The following is a 20,172-nucleotide window of genomic DNA, read 5'->3' as shown; positions in this document are numbered from 1 at the left end:
GTTGTCTGAAATAGTTGTGTCTTTAACAATTTTTAAAAAGAAAGCTCCTCACAAATTTGCAAAGGATTCCAGGGGACCAATGATAGATAGATAGAATTGTTGAAGTCAAGGTAACATCTGGAAACCCGAGAAAACTCTCTGATAAAACTCCCAAAAAATGGGCCAGATCTGTAAATAGAACTCACAGATCCTGCTGAAAAGTTTAGCTGACAGTGGAGCAGTTGTCCACAAGACCAGGAGAGAATTGTTGGTAGGAAAATGTTTATATGATTTTGTGAGGGGTTTTATAGAGCACTGCCCCTCACCCTTAAGAATAGTCCCTCAGCCTGAACTACTTTAAGAATACTAGTCCTGCCCCGGGAGAAAGTGAACCAGGAAGGGTGGGGTACTACCCCTCACCCTTAAGAACAGTCCCACAGATAACCTGAGCCACCTTAAGAACACTAGTGCCACCCTGGGAGGAAGTGAGCAGGGAAGGGTGGGGTCGGAACCAGGAAGTATAAAGGACAGGGCCAGACTGAGGTTAAGGATGCCCAGGGAAGGAAGACTCAAAGCCCCAGCATATGTCACTACAACAGATGTTTAATGACTGTGACCTGGCTAAGGTAAGCCACTTTTGCTTCTTAACTGAGACTTACAAGCCTTGCTTTGAAGTCTGGCAGGAAGCCAGGCCTAAGACTCAGAAAAGAACTGAGAACTTACAGGCTGTGTTTGGAGTGTGGCATACCCAGCAGCTACAGACTGTATTTTGGGTCTGCTAGCCAGAGCCCACTTAAGACTGTGTTATTAAACCACAGATGTTTTTCCACCTTATGTTCCTGGGCCAGGATTCTGTTAAATAAACTGGTGTTTTGTTTATATCCCCTTTGTCCGGCTGTGTTATTTCACCGGCCCACCCGCAACCCACACTCAGGGTATCACAGATCTCATCATAAAAGTCATTGTCTGAAGCATTCAAAGAAAACCTTGATAAAACTTAGAATAGAATGTCTTCAACTGATGAAAAGAAAATTGAACTTCCTGATCACAACCACACAATACATTTGGAGAAAAAAAAAGGTGAAACATTTGAAGAAAAGAACACCTTGACAATATTTAAGACTTGGGATTAACTAAATATTAAAGCTAATGTACCTCAGTCTTTCTAAATAAAAAGCAGAAATGTTTCACTAAAATACCCAGGCAACAGATGGGTACATGTGTGTGCACTTTTAATCAGAGATTGAACATATACAGGGCAGGTTTATAAAGTACGCTCTCACAGTTATGTGATTACATGTGCATTTCACTAGAATAGAGAATAGTGGCATATACATGCAGATGTGTGCACAAACATGGATAATGCCAAAATTCTGCCTCAGCTCTCTTCTGTGTGTATTTTACAGATGGACGCACACATAGGCAGAGTCGAGTGGAGCATGGGCAGGCCTTGCTCTTACAATACTGTATGTTATGCATGTATCTTCAGCACTTAGGTGTACACACTTACTGCAGCTCTATGGCAGCTCACACCTAACTTATTGGTGCATATATTCATAGTTACAAAAATCCTATATAATAAAAAGCACTTCCAACGTTCTGAAGCTGACTCCGTGAAAGTAAAGCCTTGAATCATTCGTGCTCCTGCTGTACCCATCTCCTGAAATGACGTCACATACTTCCGTGTTCGTAAAGACCAATCACTGGAAGGGAACGCTGCAGAGTTGCCAAGCAACAGAACACGACGTCACACGCATGATGGTGTCGTCGTCCCTCCCTTCCTCCCTCCCTCTCTTCCAGTTCCAGGCCCCCTACCTCCAAATTTTAAAAGTCATCTTCACTTACGAAATCGGGTTTACGGCAGCCAGCGGTAAAAGGCATGCAGGCTCAACCCTTCTCTCTCTCTCAGCTCTGGTCACGCCCTTGCAGAAACAGGAAATGAGGGCGAGGTGGGAGGGAGGGAGGGGGGGACGACCCTGGAACTCGGTGGGAGGGAGGGAGGTAGGGGATGACCCTGGAACTCGGAGGGAGGGAGGGAGGGGACGGACGACCCTGGAACTCGGAGGGAGGGAGGGAGGGGACGGACGACCCTGGAACTTGGAGGGAGGGGACGACCCTGGAACTCGGAGGAAGGGAGGGAGGGAGGGAGGGGGATGACCCTGGAACTGGGAGGAAGGGAGGCCCATGGCACACACTCTCATTCTCACACACACACACACATTCTCTCTCTCTCTCACACACACACTCGCACATTCACTCTCCCTCTCTCTCTCACACAGTCAACCTCAAACATACACACTCCGAGGAAAACCTTGCTAGCGCCTGTTTCATTTGTGTCAGAAATGGGCCTTTTTTTACTAGTGTTCTATAAAGAAGAGTAGTGCCTATATTCCCTTATAAAATAGACTCTGATCAGTGGCTCTTTGGGCACCTATTTATGGGCACTTGTTAATAGAATTGCCCCCATAGTGGTATACCATGAAGGATAAGATGGTATATTTTTATTGACTTATTTTATGTTAATATTAGTATTACTATTTATTTATTTATTATTAGTATCACTATTTATAATACTTCAATAAAAAAAACACTCTGGTAACTCCCAAGTCAGTGTTTTACATAAAACATTTTAGCTGTTTCAAACACATTATGATTTTCCAGGTCTAGTCTATATATCACAGCTACAAAGTAAGTCAGAAATGCGTCCACACTTTGAGTATTGCATTCAGATCTGGTCGCTGTATCTCAAAAAAGATATAGCAGAATTAGGAAAGTTTCAAAGAAGAGCAAACAAAATGATAAAGGGGATGGAACTCCTCTTGTATGAGGAAAGGCTAAAGAGGTTAGGGCTCTTCAGCTTGGAAAAGAGACGGGAGATATGATTCAGGTCTACAAAATCCTGAGTGGTGTAGAACGAATAGAAGTAAATCGATTTTTTTCCTCATTCCAAAAGTACAAAGACTAGGGGACACTCAAGGAAAATAGATGGAAATACTTTTAAAACAAATGGCAATATTTTTTCACTCAATGAATAGTTAAGCTCTGGAACTATTTGCTGGAGGATGTGGTAACAGCAGTTAGTGTATCTATGTTTAAAAAATTTTTATTCAAATTCCTGGAGGAAAAGTCCATAGGCTACTATTGAGACATGGGAAGCAACTGCTTGCCCTCAAATTTGTAGTTTTGCCTTGATTTGGGTTTCTGTCAGGTACTTGTGACCTGGCTTGGCCGCTGTTTGGAAAACAGGATACTGGGCTAGATGGACCATTGATCTGACCCAGTACAACTACTCTTATGTTCTTATATCACTCAGTCAGAGGCATGTGGCTGCACTTGGTAATATGTGATATTCAATCATAAGGCAAGGGTTGATATTTAAAGACATGGTAATTTACTAAAAAAAAAAAAATGGTCCAAGGTTGGAGGCAGCGGAGAGTTCCATTTTCTACTCCAGCTGTAATGGGAAAAAGGAGGCAGGGCAAAAATATTCCAGATGTCACAAAAGGTTCCAAATCTTTGACCTGGTATGATCCATCAGAAAATCACTACTAACTCTAAGCAGTGAAAATTCATCTGTTCTGAAGAGAGTTTGGGTACAGATTCCTTGGACCAACCATTACAAGCTAAACCTATCCCTAAAATGATGAAAAAGGGGCTCTCTCCACACACGAGAACACACAACTTATACCACGAGAGGCCAAATAGACACGGTTACTTTCTGGCAACAGATATACAACGATTGGACAGCACAAACGGAATCCATATATTACCTCTCAGAATGGGACAAAAGATGCAGACACATACTGACACCATGGTTCAATGAAGAACTGAAAAAACTAAAAACACAATCTAGGAAACTGGAACGCGCATGGAAAAAAAACAAAAGACGAACACACACTCAATGCATGGAAACAACTACAAAGGAAATACAAATACGCAATAAGACAGACCAAAAGGTCATACTACAAAACTAAAATTGGGCCGGACTACAAAAACATGAAGAAACTATACCATTTCGTGAACAAACTACTAGACACAACGCTGGTCACCACAACCAACACTGACATCCCATCTGCAGACAACATTGCTAAATATTTCAATGAAAAAATCGTAAACCTACGCAAAACCCTACCTCAGAACAACATGGACATAGAAAACTTCATTAATGGTCTAGACCCAACCCCTGGTGAATACCCTGCTGATCGAATATGGTCCAGTTTTGCCCTTCTCAGCACTGACACAGTCACCCAAGCGATAAAACAATACTCCAACAGCCATTGTCAACTGGACACCTGCCCCAGCTACCTAATACGATCTGCCCCCCGCCGCTTCATAATAGATCTTACATCCCACTTAAACTTCATGCTTCAACAGGGTATCTACCCTAAAGAAAAAGGCAACATCCTGCTCACCCCAATACCAAAAGACACCAAGAGAAAAAACAAACGACATTACCAACTACCGCCCAGTAGCATCTATCCCATTAGTAGTCAAACTAATGGAAGGACTGCTGACCAAACAACTCAGTGACTACATACACAAATTCACTATACTACATGAGTCACAATCAGGATTTTCACCCCTACACAGCACCGAAACAGTACTACTCACTCTCCTAAACAAATTCAAGAAGGAAACAGCAATAGGCAAGAGCATTCTCCTCCTTCAATTTGACATGTCAAGTGCGTTCCACATGGTTAACCATAACATACTGCTAAAACTCCTAGAATACTTCGGAATCAGTGGTGGCACTCTTAATTGGATTAAGGGTTTCCTAACCACAAGAACATATCAAGTGAAATCAAAAACAAATATATTGTCACCGTGGAAACCAGGCTGCGGAGTACCGCAAGGATCACCACTATCTTCGATCTTTTTCAACCTCATGATGACTCCACTAGCCAAGACCTTATCCACCCAAGGCCTTAACCCATTTATCTACGCTGATGACGTCAGATTATACATCCCCTTCAAACATGATCTGGCAGAAATCACCAACGAAATCAAGCTAAGCTTAAACATCATGAACTCATAGGCAAATGCGTTCCAACTAAAACTCAATACTGAAAAAAACACACTGTCTCATCATCTCATCCCAATACACCCTCCCTATCTCAGACAGTCTGAAAATTCTTGGAGTAACAATTGACCGTAACCTATCACTAGAGACCCAAGTGAATTCCACCTTAAAGAAAATGTTTTTCTCAATGTGGAAACTCAAACGCGTGAAACCATTCTTCCCGAGGGAAATATTTCGTAACATGGTACAGTCAATGGTACTAAGCCATGCAGATTACTGTAATGGAATCTGTGCGGGATGCAAGGATCAAATCATAAAGACCGCCCAAAACACAGTAGCCAGGCTTGTATTTGGAAAAACACGTTTTGACAGCGCCAAACCACTCCGAAAAAACTGCATTGACTACCAATCAAAGAACGTATCACTTTCAAAATCTGCACAACTGTCCATAAAATTATCTACAGCAAGGCACCGGGATACATGACAGACCTTATCGACCTGCCAACCAGGAACACCACAAAATCTGCACGATCATACCTAAACCTCCACTACACAAGCAGCAAAGGACTCGAATACAAATCCACCTATGCATCTAGCTTTTCCTAAGTGCACATTACCAAAAGCAGTAAAAACTACGCCCAACCACCTAAATTTTCGGAGAGCACTAAAGACAGACCTGTTCAGAAGAGTATACCCCACCAACCCAACATAAGAATACCTGGACACTTGCGACACAATGTAAACAAAGACCATAATGGACATTACCGGACTCTTCTTCCCCCTTTCCCTCCCTAAGTTCCCCCCAATTGTACCTACCATACATGTACCTCATTCTACCACAATATCACTTTGTATTCATTCATACTATGTATTTGTTCAGACCGGAATCGGCTAACACCGCTAACGGTTATATGTAAGCCACATTGAGCCTGCAAAAGGTGGGAAAATATGGGATACAAATGTAACAAATAATCATAATAATAAATAATAATAATAATTAAACCATAATATAATTACTTATGTATTTATTTATTTATTGGGATTTATTAACCGCCTTTATGAAGAGATAAATCTTATGACATAAATCTTCCAGGTGCTTGACATGCATGCTACTACGTTAATCTGATCAAATATCTGCATCTATCAATTTTAGGTTATCAGACCACACCTACTTCAAATGCCTCACCCTCTGATACAAAGACAATCCTCATTCATATCTTGAACAAGATACTTTGGAGGCTAGATACTAAGCTGCAGTAAAATATCAAATTTTATCACAGCTTAGTATACCACAGGAGTCACTAACCTGGGGTAACTCAGTACAGCAGGGTTAGTAACTCCCATGATAATGGAATAATGCAACTTGCAAACAACCTCATAAGCTATGTTTTTCTGCTTCCTGGGAGCATTGGGCTGCCATCTTAAAAAGACTAGAACATTATTAGCATTCAGCGCAGACCTCCCTCCTCGTCTTTCTTCCCCTCCTCCAGCAAAGACTGTCCCCTGAAGATAATCTCCACAGAGTCCCCCCCCCCAAGACAGTTTTTAAACCCACACAGACCACACCCCCAACTCTGGTTTCCTTGGACCCTAGTCAATGACCTCCCTGCACAGAATCCCCTTCCCACATCCTAAGCCCCCCTCCAATCTCTGATGGACTAGGGGGTGCAGGGTAGGAGGGATTCTCAGTCATGTCTACTCCATATTACTCTGGGTTCGAAATGATGTCTCTTGATGCCTACCAATAGTTAGGCAGTATGGTAGCTTGACCCCTAGTGATAATACCTCAAGATTACCACTTACATGGCAACTTATATGGCAGCTTGAACTCTAGTGTTAGTACCATGAGACTACTGCTAGGTGACATTTTGAACCCACAGCCACATAGAGTAGGAGTGAGAAGGGATTTACTCCTGCTCTGCACCCACTAGACTATCAAGGATCAGAGAGATTGGCCCTGAACCTTATAATTGGAGGACAGGTAGGGGGAGAGGGGTATTGACTGGGGGTCCAGGGCAGAGGGGCTTGGACTGGGGGTTTAAAAAGTGTCTTCAGGGAGTGGGAGTATATTTGTGGGGAGTCTTTGTTGGAGGGAGGTGTCTATGCAGAATGTCAATATTGCTCTGGCCCCTTTAAGATGGCACCATGAATATTGGGCTGTATGTTAGTGGCCTGATGTTTGTAGAGTGGAATGCATGCTGTGTTATTCAATTTGCCTAATAATAAGGTGTTTTGCAGGCATTTACATGCTTTGCATCTCATTATTATTATGTAGCCCACAGTGGCCTAAACTAATGTGTTCTAGTAAAATAATGCAGAAAGTTGCCATTAATATACCTTAACAGGCACATATTGTGTGTTATTCCCTTAACTTTCCCCGTTTATCTCTAATAAGCAATTTTGGACTAAGCCTCCACTCATATGCCCCTTCACATACCACTGATCACCTTCTTGACTTAGTTTTCACCTCAAAGGCTGGACTTATAAGAACAAGCAAACTCAATCTGATTTCTGGGTCCTGGTCTGATCAGTTTTGGTGCTATTCCCTCTTAACTTACCTAACGAGTGGAGGCAACCTGTACAAAAGAAACACTCTTGGCAATTCCACTCCTTGAATATTGACATCCCATTATCCTAATGCCAGAATTTTCTACACTCAGCTCTGGATAAGGCTGCCCTATTAAAGGAATACACTATCCATATTAGACATGATCACCCTTCATATAATCTTAAATTACACTGCTAAAAAGGCAAGTCCACTAAGCAGAGAGGCAATGATGGAAAAATAAAACTTTCACCAATCTTGTCATCTGCAAGCAATACCAGCAAACATACAATAATTAGACCCAATATTACTCACATTTAATGCATTCAGAGGATACTCATTTCCATCAGCTCTTCACTACCTGAGTCTTCCTCACGCCTAATATGTTTGCTTCTCACTTTTTAGGTAAGATAGAAGACTTCCAAAATGAACTTCTCCTGGCATTATTGACCCTACCCAATTTTCTTCTGTCTTTCCCTTTTGTTCCCATCTCAACCACCTCTTCCCCATCTTAGTTAAAGCTCTCTGGATGCCTTCAACACGCTAACTCTATTCAGCCTAGAGAAAATTATTGTGACCACATGATGCTCCTCATCCACTCTTGATCAAATCCCTACATACTGTATCTATTATTATTATTATTATTATTATTACATTTGTACCCTGCGCTTTCCCACATAATGCAGGCTTAATGCGGCTTACATAGTAATTTGAAATACAAAGTTAATAGAATTTTAATAAAACAGTAGTAAAACAATGTAAAGTTGGGCTTAGTAGTGTATGATAAGTTGAGCTAGATAATATATGGACTAGGATAAAGAGGGTAGACAGGATAGGATAGTGAAATTTGGGACAAAGGGTAAGGAGGGATAAAATTAAGGAGAGATGGAAAGAGAAGGATGGGAGGTTGGTATTTAAGTCAGAACATAATTGGGGGTGGAAGTTGGCGAGATTAAGTTGGGGCATTTGGGTAGGCTTACTTAAAGAGATGAGCTTTCAGCATTTTTTCTAAAGGGCAAGAAGTTGTTTATTAATCGGATTGGTCTGGTATAGCGTTTCCAAAGCTGGCTGCCCAAAAAGGAGAAACTCTTCTCAACATGGGGAGGAGAAACACTTCTCAACATGGTGATAGCAGCTTCTCACAAAGCCTTGTTCCTGGTGTGTGGAATAAAGCTATGACTATGATTCATTCTACTTTCAAATAATCAAGCCTTGACCCACCAATCTCTATCATTACTGCCTAATTTCTAACCTAGCATTCATTGGTAAAGTCACTGAAAAAGCTGTGTCCCTACAGCTACTAGATTTCTTAATAAAACTAATACCTTCCACCAGGAATAGTTTGGTTAAAAGCCAGGACAAAGCTATGAATTGCTCTTTTTTACCAATGTGAATAAGATCTGTACTTACATTGATGGTGGCAAAGGTATCTGCTGTGTCCTGTTTGACATGAACAAAGCTTTGAGTTGGTGGCCATTCACCCTTGATAGCCAGAATCATTGGACCAGCATTAGGATAGCTCCATTCCTTTGTAAGTCAATGCATTTCTCAAGTGACTTGGGATTTCCACTTCTCTGCTTTATACCTTTTGACCTGTGGGTATCCCCATAGGGGCATCCTTCCTTCAATCTTGTTCAGCTTTCTTCTGTCTCCCCTTAACACTTTAATTCAAGGCTATGCAATACAAGTCTACTCATATGCAGTTAACATCCAATTAGTTTGCTCCCTGGACCTTCATGAGACATTTATCCTTCATACTTGGAGGGCTATCTTGAGGCTGTCACTTGCTGACTATTTCTGCACAGACTAAAATTTAATCCACAAAAAAAAATCTCAAAGAAAATCTCTCTTGATCCTTTGCACCATCAGTCTACTTAAAGAAACAACTGACAATCCAGTTTTGCTAGATGACCACCTTATGTTTGCCCCTCAAACCCCAACCTTAATCAAGAAATGCATGTTCTCATTTCACAAACTATGCTCTGTGAAATGGTTTCTTGTCATAAATGATTTGCACACTGTGATCTATACCTTGATAATATTTCACCTTTATTACTGTAATTGACATTGGTCTGATCCACCCTTATATCAAACGTCTTCAAATTATTGAAAACACCGCTGTCTTCCTTCACATAGAACAGCATTACCTTCCTATTCAATCTTGGACTCTGTGTGTGTGTGTGTGTGTGTGTGTGTGTCTATTGTTTTTTTTTTTTTTTAATTATCTTTATTGGCATCAATGCAGTACATGTTAGAGTGTCTATTGTTTTTTACAGACTAACTTCTTCCTGTATCTCTTTCTCTTCTCCCTCACCTGTTTGCCTGTCATTCTCACTTTTTTTTTAGTCTAGCATCTTCATCTCTTCAACAGCTATCATTTCATATTTGTATGCAACGTGGAAGATGAGCTTTTTGCATATCCTCTCCTGATGAAGCAACGAAACAGTGAGAATTCTATGACTGTCAACAGAGACTGATTATGAGAGAGACTGAGTTTAACTACAATTTGTGAGACCTTTTGGATCTCTTGATACTATATGAATACAGGACGTGCTTCATGGAAAACATATCATTTTTTTCTATGGATTAAGCTAAGGTCTTCTTTTCTTTTTGTAGTTTTGATATTGTTCTACATTGTCTTCCTTTTACATAGACTTTCTGCTTGATAATCATTCTTCCGAAAATATACACAAGATGTTGAGTTAGTTCAACAGTATTGCTTGTGCATTGTGACAATTGATTTGTTACTATACCATTCTCTGTTTTTTTTTTACTGCAGATTGTTTTTTTTTCTCTATTGTAGAGTTGTTTTCACTCTGCAGGTTTTTCGGAGGTGGTTGGTGGCCTGTGATGAAAGCCATTATAGGTGTGTCCACTGAGGTGGTACCCTTGGCTTGTGAGGCCTTTATTTACATCCTTCTGACCCACGGCTGCCACAGCGACAAATTGTCACCTTCCCCTCTCTCCCTCTCCCTCCTGTTATTCCTCTTTCCCTCCTCTGACACTAATTACTGTATTTTGTATTAATGTTGCTTAATAGACTATTGTATGCCACATTGAGCCTGCCCGTGGGTGGGAATAATGTGGGATATAAATGCCATAAATAAATAAATAAAATATATAATAAGTAACCTTTTCTATATGCACAACCAATGCAAAGAATTATTTAGAGCATAATTCTCATACGTTTCTTAGTTTATTGCTCTAAAGCAGATTTGTTAATTTTTTGATATTTGTAAACTGCCTTGATATAATCTGCACATGTCACTTAACGCTCCATTATTGCTCCAAGTACAAAATTTAGATTGTGAGCCCACCACAGAAAAGCGGTATATGCAATCCATGACCCTTTATCAAATCAATTAAATATACAGACAAAAGAAATATGAGTTTAGCAACTCTAAATAAGCATTATGCATATATTGTAAGACAACATTCCTTCTATGATCTTTTGTTTAGTATGTACATCATTACAGTTAAAGATGTTTATAAGAAACTAGGCAAGAAATGGAGTCAGCTAGTGACTAATTTTATTTATTTCACTCTTGATATACTTTCCGTAGTACAAAGTGGTTTACATAGTACATTTGCTACTTACTCTGTCCTTACTATTGGCATTAACCAGTGGTAGGGCAGCTTTAAAATTACTGGATGATATCACAGCATGTTCTGATCTTATTGAGATTTCAATTTAATTGAAAATAAATAGAGAGAGAAAAAGGGATTTGGGCAATGGTTCCCAAACCTTGTCCTGGAGGCACCCCAATCAGGATTTCAGGATATCCACAATGAATATTCATGAGAGATTTGCATGCATTGCCTCCTCTAGGACTAGGTTTGGGGGTTCATGCTAATATCAGTGGCCAAAATTGTGAAGAATGATTCAAATGTTATTAGGAAGGACAGGTAGAGAGATCATACGAGTTTCCCAATAAGAAACTGGGCTATACTAAAATTATGCAGTTGGAATTATTGTTATTGTTTCAAAAAAGTAGCAGCTAAAGAGTTATTGGGGGGGGGGGGGGGGGAATCCCATGATCAAAACTTGCAGAGGAACAAAAAGTGTTATTTTAAAGTAAACCTTAGCCCTAAGTTCTCTATAATCAGCTAAACTGACTGAGAAGGGGGGGGGGGTGTTTTTAATTCACAACTTCTTCCCAGTTTTCCAGGTTTTTAAAGTAGAGATTTTTAATGTTTGTATTCATAATCAAAATTCCAAGAATCTTGCTCCCCAGTTGCTGCACCTAATTGTACAACCGAGGCAGTTAGGGCTCCTTCCCACAGCCTATGAATGCTTTTAAAGCTAAACGAATTAAATTTGTTGCAGGACTTGCCGCAGCCGAGGATCTGATAAGTCAATAAGTCAATTAATCACATATTTTCCCATTGCCTGATTTTCATTATGACATTTTGTAATGACAGAACTTGGCTATTCAGTTCAATTTGCTTTTTTTTTCATAAATAAGAACCTAACTCGGGAATTATTAGTTGCATTACATTTTAAGATTACACTGGCTTTTAAATGCTGTAGCTAGGACGGTTTAGCATTACCAACAGCGCTAATCTTTCCTAAGTAAGCTCCATAGATTCTCCTTCTTTTTCTTTTTAAATTAAATTACATAACGAAAATAAGACACATTCAGTCGTCTAATTTGTTCAATACTGCTCTTGTAAGTAGCATCGCAATGAAGTATCTTCATCAATAAATATCCCTGGTATGGACACCATTTGGTCTTGCATTATAAATGTGTGTGGGAAAAGAACCAGAGATATAGACTGAATATATACACGTTCAAGGAGAAACGCATACAAGTGGGCAGTCAACTCCTAGAAATAAAAACTGGTATAAACACAAATAATGCATAAGCAAACTGACTCACCAAGTTGTTGAAAATCAGTCATGCTATTTGAACTGCTGACTTCCATCACTGATTTTAATGTTCTTGAGAAGGTGAAGCCAAAATTTAAAGAGAACCAATCTGCTCGTTGAGTGTCTTAAGCGTATTTGCCAGCGTTATGTCCGTTTACTGATCTTTAGCTGATAGTCTATTCATTTTTTTAATAGATAGCTTCAAAATGATTTGATACTCGTTTAAAAACAGCATAAAGTTCAAAAACTAGGCTCATATTACACCGCATTTAAAAATAGTTTACAATTAACCTTAAATGCATTTATAGGGAATGATAATGGGAAAATGTCTTCTGTGAGTACATGTGAATGCATAAGTGTTATTACATTACAAGTATATTTATACACACCTCTTTCATTTCGATCTGCTTCAAATTTGCGTGTTCATCAGTCTCCAAATTAAACGGCATAGTTAGAACGTTTGTAAGAAAACTCTTTTTAATTCCAAAAATCCATTCATTGTTTAGCGAAGTAGGCTACAGTTGGAGATTAAGTTATGCAAACTAACGGGAAAAGACAAGAACAAAAGGAAAGATTTGGTTTAGGGATTCTCACACTATTTTAAGTTTTGCAGTTTAAAATATATTTGCCTTATGTACTTGCATGACTAAAGAAAGTATCTATTGAAAGTTTGAGAGGGAGAGATACCGAGCGAATGTTGCGTATTTAAAGGACAATGTATTTAATAGGCTGAAGCAAGTTTGGTAGTTACAGATACTTTTACTAAGTTAGTGCAGTTTTCATAGTAGAAAATGCAAGGATCATTTGAAAATGCAAGGATCATTTCTGTTTTAACAAATCCGCCTGGGATCTACAGAGGGCTTTTCAATGTAAAACACGATTCTTTCAAAGACTTGGGTTCATATGGTTTGTATTTTCATTCAGTCTGGATTTTTACTACCTAGGGTGTCAAGGGTTTCTAAAGGTTGCCTTGCGTGTTTCCTGGTCTTTGGGACTCTTCAAGTAGAGGGTGCAGTACTGTTGCAAAGTCATCTAGTATTCCCTATATAAAATGGGCATCCTACTTCTAATTCCATAGCCCTTAAATACTTTGGACACGTACGACAGGACATAAAAAGGAGAAAGCAAAGCATTATAGGCAGCTCAGGCCCCGAAAACGCCTACACTTTTGCTTACCTCCCTTCTCTTGACGGGTCCTCAGACCAAGGAGGTTTACATGACGTTTCAGACACTGAGAGGTTTCTTTGTTTGTTTGGTTTTTTTTTACTAAAGGTTAGCTCGTCTTATTTGCAGCAGGGTCCAGAGAAACAAAATGGGCCCTGCTGCAGATAACCCGAGCTAATCTTTAGTAAAAGACCCCCTGAGCTCTCTCCCCTTTTTACTCAAAAAAATACACGGGATTCTCTAACTGCCAGATCATTACCCTTAAAGTTTGCAGAAGACTAAAGAAAGAAAACCAGAACACACTCACGTAAGACACTTGAAAACGCCTCTGCTCTTATTCCCTGTGTAATCCATCTAAATATATGACAAATTAAAAAAAAAAAAAACAGGCAATACGGTTAGACAACACGGGACCTTTTTTTTCAAAGGGCTGCTATGGGGGAAAACAATGCTGAAAAATAATTAACATAATTCTCTCTCTCTCGAAACTTTATTGATAAGAAAGCAATATATAGATATGTAAAATACCAAGGACAGAACTGCAAAGAACTGAGAAGAGAATAACAAAGACAATCCTCTGTCTGTATCGCTGTCATTCTCTGTGCTCCTGGGTAAAGTGAGAAAGGCCGGCTGAAAAACTGTAGAAAATACAAATAATTATTTTTTTAACAAGGAGGGGGTAATTTATATATCAACTGGTGTAAGAAGTGCAGTAATTTAGCTTCTCACATTTTCATAGCAAGGAATTATAGTACAGCGATCTAATTATGAACAGAGGGAAATAGGTTTCAGATGTAGGGAAAAAAAAAAAAAACAAGTGGCCAATCACAATAATTAACTTAAATTGGTATTCAAAGTCTAGTAATGCAATCATCAAGTGCGATTGATTTTGTGCGAATGTGAAGCTGTGTTTAAATCTCTTACTGTACCTCTGACCAAATTCAACTTTATGTGGTACCAGGGGGCAGTTACGGATTAGAGGAAAATGGGAGATAGTTATTGACCCATTTAGATCATTTTGGTGGAAATCTGACTTTTGACATATTTTCTTTTTTCATTCTGTTGGGGGGGGGGAGGAGTCCAACCATTTAAAAATAACTAATGGTGTACGCTCAATAATGTGCTGGCTCTTTCCAAATCTTCCCTTTCACCTCCTGCGGTACTGAAGTAGTCTAAATTTTTTTAAAAAATAAACATGTAATATATAGGCTTTCCACACTTAACAGCCCTTTCAAGAGGTCTCTGCAGATGGTTAGCTATTATTCATTCAGTTTTGCTAGTGAAAATAAGCATACTTTTTTTAAACTGTTTTCCTCTAGCAATAAGAGAACTTGCCAATCGTCTTTATCATTTCCTGGTCGCCCCCATGATGGAGATCGAGAAAAGGCCCGAGCCTATTGTTCTTAAATTCGAATATTTCTGATCTCCAGCCCAATGATTCAATTCAGTCCTATAATATTCGGGTTTCTGCTGTAGCCACTGTGCTGATAAACGTACACAACAGTTTGCATATGGGCCGAATCAGATCATAGACGGACCCTGTGCACAAAATAATAGGCACACAGCAAACATGAAATATTTACGTTCTAGAGTATGCATTTTTAAGAATTCAGCCTCTGAGTGTAATTTTTAAAAAGGTTTGCTGTTATGTACAAGTCTTTTAAAAATACGACCCAGCTCCGTAAGCATGAACGGGTTTCCTCCAGACTGTCAAAGGGAAGTGGAGAAAACTGATGTGGGGATGGAAGGGGGGGGGGGTGTTACTTGTCATAAATGTTATGTCATTTTGGACAATTCAATGTCATGGGTTTCGCCCCGTGTTTAAAGCTGCAGATACAACCTTTATCCGCCTGTGGAATTACACCAGCTGGGTTCTGGTTTCCAGTTCAAGAAGTTCACTCTTTACAATTAAAATGGAGATTCTCTGCCACTTTAATTCCACGGTTGGTACCGTTTTCATTACCCTTTCTATGGAGTTTTTCCTAATAGCCATGTTATCCCAATATCCCAATCTCCCACATTTCACTATGTCTTACATTCCCAGTCCCGAGTCCGACAACAGCATTCTGTATCTCCTGCAACTATTAAAGTAGATTATTTAAACGAATCAGAGGAAAATTTCCTGTATTTAAATTCAATATTTAAAGTGGGCGCAAACATCTCGACATTTTCATCCAAACATTTCTGCCCGCCTCTCGCTTCACTGTTCCATTTCTGTGATCAACACTTATTATCCCGCCGAGTTTTGAAAGAAGCCAGTAGAAGGCTTGAAAATCATGTTCTCCTTGAGAAATCGTATCTTTTGATGGAAGAAAGGAGAGATGCTGTGTCAGAATTAAAGGAGCAGAAAGAACTTACCCGTATTTTTGAATTTTAGAAGTTAAAGAGATTATAAAGAAATCCCTGACACCGAAGAACGTGTTCATATATTTGTATTATTTAAAAGACACGTTTCTCTGATATGATATACAGGAAATATCTTCTTGGACAGCTGCAGTGCTTCGTTCTATTTTTCCCTCCTGAGTTTAGAAACAGACCAAAGAGGCCTTAGTCCTCTCCGTGTCTACTTTTAAGACACTTAATGTGGTTAATTATAAAATAAATAATAAATGTACAATAGATCAACCGTGCTTTAAGGAAGTAATTTGAAGAGCTTCATCAAGACCTACCATATTTTGCGACATAAGAACGTAAATTACAAATACAAAATAAGCACCTTATAGTAATCGAACTCCCGATAACATTTGTTGCACTTAATGTTATATAATAGGCAAAATACAGGTATTTGGTTATGGGTGTGCTATTGCCCCCTCCCCCCCCCAAAAAAAAAAATCACACACACACACACAAAACGTTCTGTTCTTGCCAATGCAATAAAATTGTTAAGAAATAAGGACCTTAAAAAGCATTTCTTTATATATTTGAATCTTACGAATTTTGTTGCAGCACAATAGAAGTGCAAGTATTGTACAGGAAAATCACTCTTGCCAATGTTTGTAAGATTATGCCAATCTTTAAACTGAAACTTTGATTTAGGGTTTTTTTTTTCAAACTAATATTTTAACATACATATACAAATACAACATAATCTTGTAGTCAGCATATAGAAGAGGTTCAATGTGGATAGCAATATACAAGAAGCTGAACAATCATCTGGGAATTACAGAACATCCTGGTGAGAATAGTACAAAACTGAGAGTGAAGTATTTCCTAAAAAGACAGGTCTTTAAACATTTTCTAAACACAAGATAGGAGCCTATTTTCCTTTTATTGACGGTACAGAATTCCAGATATGTACAACTTGATAACGGAAAGTAGAATAAAAAGCTCTTTTCAAAAGATAAGGTTTTGGATTTGGGGGGGAAAAAAGGAAGTTAAAGAGTTTATAGAAGATCTACAGATGTCCTTCTCCACAGAATATATGATACAACTTAAGATGGAGCTAAACAAACTATGGACCACTAATTGAAAAGCCTGAGTCCAACATACTTGTACCCAATCTTAGGTTCTAACATTTAAGGCGAATCTTGGCTTCAAATTAAAACGGATGCAGTTCATAAAGTCATAATTAAATGTATGTCATTTTCATTCGTTAGAAATGATAAAATACGAATTTAGTTTAAAGGCAATACAGTTTGTGAAATCAAAAGGAAGAAGGTTATTCTTAAATGTTGGGGATTGTTACCTGCTGGAATGAGTTTCTAAAGCGCGAGGATCCTAAAAAGAGAATTGCAAAATATCAGTGGCACCTCCATTCTCTAATGAGAGATATTCTGCCTGTTCACTTGTTATCTATGTTTAAGGAGGCCACAAAATCCCATGGGAATGTAATGGTGGCCTCTAAAAAGAAGGCTATCCTTCTGAGCAACCAGAAGCAACATGGAGAAAAGAAAACCTCACAAAAATGAATTTATGTACTTGAATTTATAAGGTATGCATCTTGTGAGACTTTGCCCTATTTTGTGTCCTGGGGGAAAAAAAAGTTTCAGACATCAAGTTGCCAGGTCTCAGCTGTGCAGAATTCACTGCCTTGGGTAAATCTCTTCCTAAAGTAAATGCTCAGCCTCATAAATGGTCAATATCTAAAAATATTCCAGAATAGTATTTTATCTCTCAGAATGTAGGAGCGATATTAGGTGATTATTGGCTTTTGGCTTGTCTGTAATTTTGGGGCGTTGAAGTAGCTTGGTGGTTAGAGCAGTGGGCTGGGAACCAGTAAAGGCCAGCTTTTTAATTCCCACTTCTACCAGTAACACTCCATGTGACCTTGGGCAAGTCTCTTAATCTTCCATTGTCTCAGTTAAAAACCCAAGACCTTGTTTACTAAGCATTTTTCCTGTAAACACAACATTTAGTAAACATACCTCCGTTGATTGTAAACCCTCTTGAGCAGGGGACTTCTCACTGCAACAGTAGTGGGCTTTGCATTGAAAAGGGAGCCCTTTAAAAGCTAAATCCTTATCATCTTCATTTCACAGAACAGTTTGTGCATTCTAACTTTTTTGGTTGCTTGAGAAAGGACAGGTTTTTCTTGTCTTCCAATACGAGTGTGTGTGTGTGTGTGTGTGTGTGATATGGGTGTGTGTATCTATATTTTTATATACATACACACACACACATACACCCTGTCTAATTTTTGTGCTTATTGGCAAAGAAGTATGAATTTCAGTCTCTGTATATATATGATAATTTATTTAGGGCATTTCTTACCCAAAGTGCAATATTAAATCAATACTGTTTACGTTTTGAACAATGAGCAGATTCCATTGTTCGTAGACTTAAGTATAATATTGTCCTGTAAATTAAGATTTTACAGAATATCAAGAACAATCTGTTCCAACTTCCAAGACAAATTAAAACCTGTCTTCTTCCTTGGCCTTCTTTTTTTTTTTTTACACCAATGCACAATCTAATTTCTAAAGAAAACAAATTTCGTGTGAAAGATTTAATTAATGTTTATTTTCTCCATCCTATTAGAACAAATGTCTCTAGACTCACCACAAGGAAACTAATACATTGAATTATAATGAAGAAATCCCGCCTGGCCTGTATTGCCCTTCACAGAAATATGACCTTTAAACAACGTTATATAAATTATGCAAATGTAAGTAATTACTTAAGTTATGCGCTTTAAAATGATTATGGTATCATGAAAAAATAAAAAAAATACATTCTACAATATACTGACATTTCATCATTATGCGTGAGTCGTAAACACCAGTTTCTGAGTATCTATCAACTCCACCAGTAGTTGAAGATATTTATTTATGGAAAAATTCAGTTTGTGACTGGTTTGTGGTCATCCCAGATTGCCGGGTCACTAGGGAGCACCGGGCCTAACTCTTCTCTGAACTCACGTGTCTAGTGGATATTTTTAAACAGAGAGACGCGTGTGCAATGCTGTATGTAGGTCATTATAGTCAAAGAAGAACGACATAATTTTAAACTGTGCATAAAAAAATGAACTTTCATTAGTTGTTCATTCTATATGAAGAGACAGACAAATGGAGCTCGAGAGAAAGACAATATCACTAAGAGGCATATTTTCAAAGCACTTAGCCTTCCAAAGTTCCATAGGTTTCTATGTGCCTCTAAATGTACTAGTTGTGTGTGAATTATGTACTTGCTAATATATCATATAGTGTACATATTAGACTGTTTAATATACTCCATATTACATATAGTCACGTTCACGTTTGAGCTGTCTAAGTTGTCAGCAGCCAAACATGTCTGCAAGCCCGGAAAAGTCAGTCAGAACAGTAAATATTATTAATGTAAATGACAGAGGGAAGACCTACAATGACACGTGTAAGCTCTTTTTCTTTTGTTACCGAGACTACAACTTCAGCAGAAAAGGGACTGCGAATGTGAATGTTCACTAACCAGGGTTGAGATCCAGGCAGTGAGTCGAGTCTTCATTCTCCCCTAGCTGTTCACCAGGGCTGAGGGTTTCCATGGACAAATCCAACCCCTTTTCCTCCCAGTCTCTCAGTTTTCTCTTCTTATTTGTCCCAATCAAGGCTTCTACTGAAAAAGCATGCGCTCTGGAGCTCAGGGCTACAGCACTTCGTCTCCTTTCACTCATTTTATGCCCCCAGCAATTAAAAAAAAAAAAAATCCTTTGTAAATCAGCAAACAACGGCTATGCACAAAAAGTGTAGGGAGGAGATAGGGTGGGAAAAGCACCCAAAAACAAGCAACAGTCCCCCCAGGAGCCTCTTAAGAACTACATGAGCCGGAGAACGGTTCGGGGCGACATTCCTTCCAAAAGCCAAGTCTCCTAGCACTTCTTCACATTCAGGCTTCTCAGATTTTATATTTCATCATTTCTCTCTCTCTTTCTCTCTCTCTTTTTTTTCTCTCCCTCTCTGTCTTTCTTGCTGTTCCTCTGATTGATCCAAACTGCTGAGAAAGATTTTTTTTTTCCTATGCAAGAGCTGGGCAGGCCGTGCACGCTTGTCAAAAGCCCAGGACCAATAGGAACAGGAGAAGTGGTGGAAAACCAAAAGCTGCGGTCCAATGGCAAAGAGATCAGAGGCAAGTTCTAGGGCAAGGAATGTGGCCAAGTTGGCGTACTGTGTTCACGGATTTAAC

General features: G+C 39.0%; 1 protein-coding gene across 1 annotated transcript in view; it reads right to left on the bottom strand.

Annotated features, from left to right (window-relative positions):
* The window catches only part of TBX15 (T-box transcription factor 15), a 180,153-nt gene extending 160,231 nt beyond the window's left edge, over positions 1-19,922 (bottom strand). The window contains exon 1 of the mRNA XM_030205032.1: positions 19,462-19,922. Coding sequence (XP_030060892.1) covers positions 19,462-19,663 — 202 coding nt within the window. The 5' untranslated portion in view covers positions 19,664-19,922. The remainder of the gene's footprint in view (positions 1-19,461) is intronic.
* Between the last annotated feature and the right edge of the window lie 250 nt (positions 19,923-20,172).

The sequence above is a fragment of the Microcaecilia unicolor genome, chromosome 5 (genome assembly GCF_901765095.1).
Source record: "Microcaecilia unicolor chromosome 5, aMicUni1.1, whole genome shotgun sequence".
NCBI lineage: Eukaryota > Metazoa > Chordata > Amphibia > Gymnophiona > Siphonopidae > Microcaecilia > Microcaecilia unicolor.
The sequence above is the reverse complement of the archived record's forward strand: the minus strand, read 5'-3'. Positions and strand labels throughout refer to the sequence as shown.